The following is an 11143-nucleotide window of genomic DNA, read 5'->3' as shown; positions in this document are numbered from 1 at the left end:
TTAAGTATGATTGGACGGTCCCGGCGGTTTTCATTCGCAATTAACCACAAATTGCATCCCAACTCATCTCCGCGGATCGACGGATAATTAAGCCCCGCCGCCTCGTGCGTCTCCATTCTGGACACATCTGTCTTTTTTTTTATTCTGGGAGGAGAGGCTCTCAGGTGTGGGGGTAGAGGAGGGGGTGAAGCGAATCACAGCGAAAGGTTCAGCAGGATGTCGATAACGCTGATAAGTATCACGGGAGCAGGACGTGAAGAGGGACACCGCCGCACCTGACCCGCTCTGCCTTTTCAGCAGCGGCGGTCCCCGGGGCCCCATCCACCCGCAGATCCATGAGTGATATATCTGCGGGATAAAGTGCCTATCTGAGAGAAAAAACAGGTGGCAGTAAGTTTAACTTGATCAGATGTGAACAGGAAAGCCTTGCGCAGCTGCTGAGCTTAACTTCCAGTCCGAACTCCCCATGAAATACGCGCCCCCTCCGCTTCAAATCTGCTGGCAAGGATGAAAAGGAGAGTATAAGATGAAGGGACGGAAATCATATCGAGGTCTTTTAGGTTTAGGTGCGCTAAGTCATTAGAAGTGGGTTTTTATATATATATATATATATATATATATCAAATAAGCAGAGCTGGCCCTCAAACGCCAAGCTAAGCAGTCTCTATTGAAATGGAACATTTAAGAAGATCCGCTGTGGTCCATTCATTGTCAGGGGAAGGGGAGTGTCTGTGGCCGAGGGCTTGAGACATAAATTTTTTAAGTCAGGGTTTTCATTGTACCTTTGCATACTGGAACTTCGCTGCAAGTGCAGTTCTACCGACTTAAGCAAAATGGACATCAGCAAGGTGGAGGATCGTCGGAAAGCTTTGAGTCAAGGTAGCCCGCATCCAGTCCACAGAGCCCAGCGCCAGGAGGTGGCTCAGGGTTATCACAGGCCCGGAGCTTTTTGTCATTTCCGTTAAGTCACTAATGCCTCTGCAGAGGAATCAGCTTTAACTGTGCAAAGATGGACATGTGCATGTATGCACGTACACGAGCAGTGAAGTTAACAAGGAAGGCTTTCTTTAGAAATCAGGAGTTTCGCCACATTTAGGAGGCCTCGCTAATGTTGACACCATCATTGTCCTGTAAAAATGATTTTTAGTCTCAAAGAAGCAGAAAATGTGACACCACCAAGTCTGGGCTGAGAGAAGAGACTAAATGTGGATGAGGTGCTCAGGAGAGTGTGGAAACTGCAGGAGTCAGAACTCCAGAATCATTTCCAACTTTAAGCTTCAGCTTTTTCATCCATTTTGGTGAGTTTTTGTTTGTGATTTCAAAGATCTACATTGTTGTGGAAAACAAAGTGTCTGTGGACAAATGAGCGTCTGGTATCTTCGAGATCTGCTTTGTTTCACTTTGTGGACCGAGCAGATGAAGATGAAGAGAAAAAAAATGAATTAGGTGGCAGAACTAAGAAAAGACTTTCAGGTTTCAGTCAGTTTGACTTCACAGACCAGCTCCAGGTTACCTGTTCAGAGTGTTTCTTTGAACAAGTAACGTTCAGAAATGCAGAAACATTCACTGAGATTTTACAGCAACATATGCTGCCTTCAAGACCTCATCTTTTCCAGGGACATCCATGTAAAACTCATTCTGCACACATTACAAAGGCATAGCTGAGAAATAAGAGGGTACTGGTCTGCCTGCAGCACAGATCTGAAAAATGCAACAACCACCCAAGATTGTTGCACATTTTATAAGACGCGTTTGTGGGAGGAACGGGATCAAATAGCACCTGAATCTCTTCTTCACTGCATGTTGTGAAAAGGACATTCCTTTCAAAGGCATATTCCTTGTTCAAAAACCATCAGGGCCTGCCTTTTGCTTTGCTCCATTTCTTCCAATAAAGATCTGGAATACTGATGGGTCTGACCACATCACAGGTTTCCACCGTGTGACGGTCCGTCCCAGGCGCCTCCGAGCCCAGAGAAGTGGACGCCGCCTCTGGGGGTTAGCATAAGGCTTCTTTTCTGGACAGTAAAGTTGGAAGTGGCATTTGTGAATGGAACACATTTTTACTACAGCAATCCCTCGTCCATGTGGTTCTATCAGATGCAGTGAGAGATCCCAGGTGTCCCAGCTTAGCTTCTTGCTCCCTTGTCCTTTACAAACTGAAATTCCTCCAGATTTCTCGAATGCTTTAATGATACTCTGCACTGCAGAGGGAGAAATCTCTTAGCTACCTAAGACTCAAATTTTGGGAATCCTGTTTTTGTATTAAATCATGATTACAATCACCTATCTGAAATAAAATAATTTTCTGTAATAAACATTATTTGGCTCAAGTTGCCCTCATGCAAATTTTGCAGGCCTGAAATAAAAGTAAAAGAGTCACTTTTTTATGCTTAGGGTTTATTTCATGTGTATTTCCCACTTTATGGTCTTGCTCAGGGTTATTGTCTGTAGGTAATCAACTTGGTGAAGAGACAGATTCCTATTTGAAGGTGACATATCCCTGTATGCTCTTTTCACTGAGGTCTGATTGAGACGTATGAGACTTTGGTCAGATTACATGTTGGTTTAAGCACAGTGGCTCTCTGTTTTGAGGGGTGGAGACTTAGCACATGCTCAACCCCGCCCACACTCCACCCTTCTGGTGGGAATAACTCCTTAGAAGTTGATGTGTGCCATCTTCATTAGCTAAGCTGTTGGCGTTAGCTACTCCTAAAGGAAAAAATAAATCACTAAATAAACCATAAGGAATTATTTCTCAGATACTTCCGTTTCCCAGCTCTGAGAGTTGGAACTGATCCTCTTTGTGGCTCAGTTTCTTCAGTCCAGCGTTGAACAGGACCAAGTTGTTAAAACAGTGGGATGAAAAGTGGCTGCTGCACATTCACAGTCTTTAGCTAACTCTGCTGGAGCCCATCCATTTTTTTCTATACCCGCTTAATCCAACTGGAGCCTTGGGGGCTGGAGCCTATCCCAGCGATCATTGGGAAAGAGGCAGGGTTCACCCTGGACAGGTCGCCAGTCCATCGCAGGGCCACACAGAGACAAACAACCACACACACTCACACTCAGTCCTAAGGACAATTTTAGAGACACTAACTAACCTAACATGCATGTTTTAGTATAGTGGGAAGAAGCTGGAGTACCCAGAGAGAACCCACACATACAGAGAAAGGTCCCTGGAACCTTCTTGCTGGGAGGTGACGGTGCTAACCACCATACCACCATGTGGCCCCTCTGCTGGAACATTACCCTCAAATACAGTTTATCCACTGGGCTCTTATATCCTGAGGCTGCTGGTAGATGGAAGATGCATGCTCCTCAGTACAGCTGGCAACAGAACATTTCCACCAGAAGCTGGCTTCATCCATCGAGCAGGGTGGATGTGAGTGGGTGGGGCTTAACATAGGAGGTGGAGTCAACTTAAGGAGAAAGGTATTTTCAAACAATGAGGAACAAAATAAATGGGCTGTATTTTTGGGGAGTTTTATACTTGCTGGTGACTGAAGACACTCTAATAGATGCTCCCAGGAACAGAAAAAATGGATGTATCCCTCTTTTTTAAAACTGTACCGAAGCAAATACCTTCCATCATAAACAGCTAGTGGTCACTCCATCCATCCATCCATCCAATACCTGACAGGCATGGCAGACAACTTTAAAGTATCCAAGTTGTAATAAGTAGAATTACTTTGTCAGTAAAGCAAAACAGGAGAAATGTCAAAGGAAGGTTTTCAACACAAATCTCACACACATTCAGAAATTTGTCCAACATCCACTTTCACATAAACACACACCCCATGAAGGATCACAGTTGACCTTTCTTTTTGTCTCTCAGTCTCTGTGGACAGATGATTTCTCTCCTGTCTGCTCTCCATCTTGTGCGCTTTTACTAAAAATTGAAATATTGATCTTAATTAGAGTTTGCCGAGCTCAGCAGCTCGCGTTGAGGGTTTTAGACAAGAGGTAGCAGACATCTGTCTAAGGCACTTACATCTTCAGCGCAGGAGAGGAGCAACGTGGGTGAGGAGGAGGAGGAGGAAGGGAAAAAAAATGCGTGGCGAGAGGAGAAGAGTGATGGCTCCCTGTCTCCTGCCTTTTCTAAGAAACATGTCGAGCTCTCCATCTCTGCTAGCTGTTGTCAATACCTCCGAGATAGAAGTGAGCTGAAAAGTGACATGCACACACACACACAAACACACACACACAAACACACACATAACTCAAATCAATCCTGACAAAATGGATTCATCACAGCTAAACATGGAGTGTGTGAAGGACTGTTTATGAACTAAAGTTTTCAAGTTGCTCACCGTCTGGTTCACACCAACATATGCTCAGTTCATACAAAACAGAAAGCATCCCTGATGAGTGTCTGGGAAAAGAAAACTTCCTGCTGGCTCAATGTCTGTTGAAACATTTTGTGTTCCGATCACAATAAACAATTAAATCTTTGCAATTCCATTCTTGATCGATAACTACCCAAAAGTCACTGACCTGGTTTTCAAGTTGGTCCTGATGAGTCATGTTAACGTGTCACTGCTGGTGGTGTGATGGTGCCAAGAGAAGCGGTAAACGCTTCAGTTTTGCCACGATTCTTTTAAGCAGCCTGCCCAGCTAACGTTAAACACCATGTGCACCAATCACTGACATCTGAGGTCACCCAAAAACGGGCTTGAGGTGACGCATGCTGTCATTACTGCTGCTTGACTTAAAGGAGGGAGGATCACTGTGAAATGCCAGCAAGTCTCAGAAAAGGTGCTGATTTTATGATCAATACCAGAAAAACATACCATTAGAGAAAGAGTTTGTCACATTGGGCTGTGCAGTGCGGTGGGGGGTGCTCTCCTGTTATTTGCACTTGCCACCATTGTTACCAGGTTACGCTTGGTTCAGTTTGGCTAAAAAGTTGGTCAAAATGGTGAAATTGATGGAGATATGAAGACAAAAGAGAGAAAAAGACTGAACGGTGCTGAAACAGATTAAATAACAGATTCATACTGTGGACTAGATTACGGACCTGATGCATCAGAATCCAGCACTTTGCAAACTAAGTTTGTGGACTGAGTAGATTGCGTGAGTTTGCACGAGTTTAAAAGTTAAAAATCCAAAGAAGCTTGCAAACAGTTTTATTGTTACTGTGTGGAAGATCTGCTAATAAGTCGGTGTTGTGGCAAAATCTGATTCCCAGCAGTCCGATGGGCCTTTTGGCCCATTTTAGCAGGAATAAATCATAGCTTTTTCAAAGACAATCAAACGTGTTCATTCCATGGAGTCGTAATCAATCAACCTCACTTTGTTATAAATAAAGTTTACGCAATCTGATTTGAATTGTGGGAATTTGATGAAAACATTTTTTGTTTTTCACGTGCACTGGAGAAATGTGTTAATCATTTTGTCATATAGAGTAGAAATGGACTGAAACATAATTTTAGGAGCTAATCTTACAGTCTACGCATCAACACATGACTCTGAAACTTAGTATATTAAAGACAGCCTCGGTGCAAGAGGGATCCTTACAGGCTGATGCATAAACGAGCTCCATCCATTTTCTTCACATTTGTCTCCCATAGAGACAACTCCTCAGCGGGGCAACGTCAACTCTGTGGGGTAAGATAATTACGTAACTATGCACTTTGAGTTATTGACACATTGACAGTGTGTGATCCTGAAAAACTGAAAAAAGTAGTTTGCTTAATTTTCCTGCTAATTTGGAATGAAATGAAATGGAAAATACTTTATACCAAAGATAAATGATATTGTTGCAGTATTTTTAACCTGAACAATAAGCTTCCATTATGTAGTTATTGCTGCTGGTAGGAAGGACCTCCTGTATCTCTCTGTTACAACATAAGCCTCAAACTGATCACATTTGTTTCAACGCGATGTTATGAAGAGGTTGGTCAGTGTTGTTCGCGCTTCTTTAACCTATGCAGCACACAACCAGCCTTCTTTATCAGTCTGTTCAGTTTCTTTGAGTCTCTAGCTCTGATGCTGCTGCCCCAACAAAGCAGATTGCACTCTCCACCAGACTAAAAGGATATGTACAACATTTTAGTGCAGACTTTGTACTTCTTAAGGAAGCTAAGGTCTTTTTTTGTCCCTTCTTGTAGACAGCCTTATTGTTGCCCTTCCAGTCCAGTCTGCTGGATCTGAAGATCACATCGGAGTTTAAGTCATTAGACTTGATCCTCTGGGTAGCAGGACTATCTGAACTCTGCATTAGACCTCATGTCAAAACTATTCAGGATTTTGCTGGCTTTTACCCGCTCTCCTTTTTTACCCGCTCTCTTTTTTTTGGATTGTAGCAGCCCGGACTGCTTAGTTTACAGTTGCTCCTTTATAAAAAATAGCTCTACAGCACAAACACAGATGCATTTCCTTTCTCCTTCTATGATTAATTAAAGTCTGACAAGATGCGCATTATTTGTGGATGAAGAAGTAAACCTGAGGGAAAAATTCACGATGCAGCAAAATGTTGTTTTTGAAGCTTAAACTCAGAATCAAAACAAAGTCCAAAGTCAAAGATATTCAAGTCCATAGTAAACTGATAAATAATGATTAAACTGTCTAGTTAAGCACACAAAAAAAATGAGTGCTGCTTTTAAAATCTCTCAAACAGACAAAATGGGCCACACTGTTGCACTTCAGTGACAGATTTCCTCACTGTCCTGAACACAGTCAGTGACATACCTTCTAATTAGTTGGTCAAATTAGCAAAGACGTGTAAACACATTAGTGCGTCACTGAGGTAGTATCACCGGTAATATCCCGACATGTAATCACGCTGCTCTGAATGTATTTTGGAGGCTCGTTTCATTCATTTCAGTCTGTTCGTCATGACGAGGGAAGTAGAAAACGATCTGAAGAGCAGCAGCCAAGACGTGGTTCTGCGATATTAACCGTGTGCTGAAAGGAGGCAGATACAGTTCAGTACAAGTTCATTTCGTGACGTCACAGGTGTGTTAGGAGGGGCTCCAAGTGTCAAGCTGCTTGTTTGTTGCCATCATTACTCCTCAGTTAAACAGTGTGTTAATGTTGTAAATATGACGCTTTGCAGTCAAGCACACTCACTTTCACACAGTGTATTAATAGTTTTATTAGGGAAGGCCACTCGGTGCTCTGCAGGGCAGCATCTTCTGCGTGCAGCTCTGCACTGCCACACAACCAGTTACATCACAGAGAAACCGGAGGTAGAGACATGAAGAGTGCAAGTAATACACACAGAGAGGTAATGCCAACATGGCAATGCCTCATTTATCTGGAAAAAATGTTTGACGGGACTGTTTTTCACTCAGAATCTTGAAAACAACAGAAAATCCTTTCTGGTTTTTCTATGTGAAACTACAACCCAGCTCCAAAGTGTCAGTGCAGGCTTTTCTTCCTTCACTTAATAACATCACCATGAAACACTTTTTCAAAATGCCGACGCAGAGGCCAGTTTGATACACATAGGAGAATGACAGCCGTCTCTCACACTGACTTAATCAATCACCTCCCGAATGAGCCAGAACTGAGCAGACTGAGGCTCTAAGGGGAGAATTCTTAAAGAGACAGAAGCTAAAACACAAGACCATCTCCACCTGCATATAAGCAACCACTAAAATGTCATTCTCCAATATGTGGTTAATTATGGCTAAGGAGAGACGTTGGACTTCTTAAATTCTACACATCAGGAAGTACCGCCTCAACACAGGTGGGATATTTTACTGACCATCATAGTAGCGCCACATGAAACTCCTGATCCGTCATCTTAACGCGACATAGAGGCTGTTAGACTGGGACTAACATACATCCTGGATGCTTAATACAGGTGTGAATGCACTCAGGTCAGACGGCAGATAGCTCAGACTACATTCAGAGGTGGTCATGGTCCAAATTAAGACTCCACACACGCAACGGAGTTACGAGCAGCATGATTTCCTGCTTTTCTGATTTCAATAAAATTCATATTGCGTAAAAAAAAAAAAAGCAGCGCCAAAAACATACAGGACGCATCATTCACAGTAATCCTCCTGCTTGTATTCAAGACTGAACAAAACAGCTGTGAGCCGAGCTCCAAAACTCCGGTTTCAGTCCGTCCTGGAAGTTTCCTTTTAAACCAATTTGTTGACCACACTGGAAGAAAAGTTTACGTGAGATAAGTGACATCACAATGTGGCTCTCAGGCTGCGAAAATTAACATCAGAACCTTCTCAAAAGAGGGTGCAAGAAGTGTTTCAGCTCCAACCTTCACACAGTTTCCTTTCTGATAATCGTTCAATCAGACAAATGGGGTCTACAGGACTAGTCAGGCTGGACTCTGGTCTGTCAGAGAGGTGAGACGATTCTGATAACCTGCTCTCATCTGCGGCTTTGGTCTCTAGCGCCCAGTGACAACGGCAGCTTTTCTCTTTTCTTCCAGTCTTAATCCCAGCAGTCTAATCTACTTTTTCTGCAAGAAGAGCAGCTGTTATGCGAGTACATTCCTTAACAAGATAAAAGACTATTAAAATCATGAGAAACTGGCTTTTATTTTGAAGAAATTACGACCTGACACTTTCTGTGCGAATGGTGAAAACTTTAAAAAATGCAAAACGCTTCCACAGATTTTGGTTTTTAAGAGTTTGGAATGATTTTGTTTGTCTGGAAATGTCAGAATCCATGTTTTTTCTGCTCTAATGCATTCAAACATCAGCCAAATTGGGAACATGAGAACCACATGTGACTGCTGTATATGTCTGGCATATAGCTGCAAAATTAACACGCATGGAGAAGAGAGTCAGATTCCTGCACACACACACAGAGCCTGGTGAGGGTGAAGTCACTGCACACTCATGTGTCTCCTCCTCTCCTGGCTTTTAAAATGAGGGCTGCTGCCGCCTCTGTCACCACCTTCCTGATGAAAGCTCTCTCAGACACGCGTGGGTCATGTGACGACACCGCCGCTCCAAAACAGAAACACGCACAGCCATAAACACCGTCACAGCACTGACAAGACATGTCAAAGAGAGACTGAGAAACAAGACGCACCAAGTTTAGATTTTATTTCATCTTTTTAAAACTTTACAAAAAAACCTGAGGAAAAAAAACCCAAACCACAAACACCAATTCATTTAAAACAGGTTTAAAGATAAAACTTTCAGGCCCTGAGTGAAATCATTCAGAGGGAAAGGACAGAGACGACTGTCCAGACAAACCTGGGGTTCAGAAATCACACAGGGATGAGATCTTTTCACCTCCAGCTCCGCTGCTCTCTGCTGCTAAAGCCGCGGTTTGATCTGCAGCTTCTTCTCTGTGGAGCAAAAAATACCACACAGGATTAAAATGAAAAAATGAGATTTAGCAAAAATCTGATGACAAATTGTGTGTTCGCTCATGTGTGACTGACTCTGATCCACTGTCTGTTAAAATGCTTGAATCCTGCTGAAACATTGAGTGATGACATCTGTGTGTGTGTATACAGGAAATGTGTGCATGGGAAGTTGTAGTTTGGCAGTGATACATTACATCTGAGCTAATTTATGCAAAGCGAAGAGGAGCTTATTTGGCCGAGTTCCACCTTTAATGAGGCTCTGGGTGATGTGTTGTGTTAGTGAGGGACCACAGTGTCATTAGTAATACTTAGGAGCACAAAGCAGCCGGACAGTGGGGGTGGACGGATGTGCAACTGAGTCTTTGCAAGTGTGTTCCTGAGCTCAGGTCTGCTGTGTTTTACAAAAGGAGGAAACCTAAAGAAAATTATTTCCCACTTTAACACTTTTTTAGTCTATAACATTGCACATATCCTAGGATGTGAGGAGAAAACACAGTTACTCACAGAATGATTCCACATCTAATAAGAGTTCTTACTCACATAGATAAAGAACCAAAACAAAAAAAAAGAAACAAACTCATGAGCACTGAGTTTCTTCAGCAACAAGAAGATCTGTGGGCTGTCCAAGGAGGTGTTTGCATCAGAGGCGGCAAAATGGTGTTAATAAAAACATGGAAAGAGGAAGAGATTTAGCCACGATGGAACAAGTTAAGTAAACCAGAAACAAAGGATCAGAGTTCTCAGGAGGAGACCAATTCTTTGAGTTCTTGCACATCTGTGCGATTCAACTCATTGCTGCTTTCTGCATTCATCAGATCTGAATGTCAAAGATCACACGACAAGGCAGAATTACACTAAACAAACTATCCATTTGAACTTGAAAACAGCCATGCTTCCATTGAAGCTCTGCTGCTGACGGATGAATCGTCTTAGAGATGTACAGTCATAGGTGGAGATGAACTTTCTCACCCACAACAGAAACGATCTTACTTGGACAATCTAACCTTTTAGATTCTCACCCAGTTCCAGGGAGATTTGGTGCGATTTCTGATTCTGTGCCTTTAAATCTGATCAATTTATTTTCCAATTTAAGGCTCCTGAGTAAGGTGAAGAGACAGTAATTCATGCTTTCATTCATGCTCTGCCTAAATAACCAGGACGCGCTCTGCTTTCTGCCCCAAACATGTTGCATCTGTCGACATGACCCAAATAAAACTGGTAAAATTAATGTTTTTAAAGGGATGATTATTAAAGACGAAGCATCTCATTTACTTGGTAATGTTAGCTTAGGCAGCCCGGGCTAGCTATGATGGATGTTTTTGTGTCCACTGAATCAGAACAAACACATGTGCTTGATGATGTCATCATTGTGTTTGTCACTGTTAAAACACCTGTAGACCAAAGTCTTATTTCAATGTAAAACCGATTTAAATGAGATGTTTAAGGACCTGAACCTCCATCTGAATTCTGTACTTTTGTTTTCTTCAGATTGTTTATTTCATTTTACTCGGATGAAACAGAGACAGAAGGTAACTGAGCCAGAAGGGAGAAACCTGAACTGTGTTTAGTTTGTTGTGTTGTGTGGGTTGAATGCAGAGTTTAGATGCAGTTAAATGTTGCACCACAGAAGCAACCAGAGCACATGTGTGCATGTCCAGCAGGCAGGGGCAGGTGGATGGTTGATGTTGCTGAAAAGAGGAGGGGGGCCACTTTCCTAATCCTCTATCTGTCAAGTCTGTCAACAGAGAGCTCAGCTGAGCCTCCGTCCAGCCCAAAACCTAAACATTATTACCTCTGAATGTTATTACTCCTCCCCTGAGCACCATCACACTGACTCTGATCATCATTATC

General features: G+C 42.7%; 1 protein-coding gene across 2 annotated transcripts in view; it reads right to left on the bottom strand.

Moving 5' to 3' along the window:
- Positions 1 to 9035: 9035 nt before the first annotated feature.
- Positions 9036 to 11143, bottom strand: part of zc3h3 (zinc finger CCCH-type containing 3) — a 57124-nt gene continuing 55016 nt past the window's right edge. For both annotated transcript variants that reach the window (XM_072388953.1, XM_072388954.1), the window contains exon 12: positions 9036 to 9271. In XM_072388953.1, coding sequence (XP_072245054.1) covers positions 9240 to 9271 — 32 coding nt within the window. In that variant the 3' untranslated portion in view covers positions 9036 to 9239. The remainder of the gene's footprint in view (positions 9272 to 11143) is intronic.

Source organism: Leuresthes tenuis, unplaced genomic scaffold (assembly GCF_036924035.1).
Source record: "Leuresthes tenuis unplaced genomic scaffold, fLeuTen1.0.hap1 SCAF_7, whole genome shotgun sequence".
In the NCBI taxonomy this organism is placed as follows: Eukaryota; Metazoa; Chordata; class Actinopteri; order Atheriniformes; family Atherinopsidae; genus Leuresthes; species Leuresthes tenuis.
Note: the sequence above shows the minus strand (reverse complement) of the source record. Positions and strands in the feature narration are given on the sequence as shown.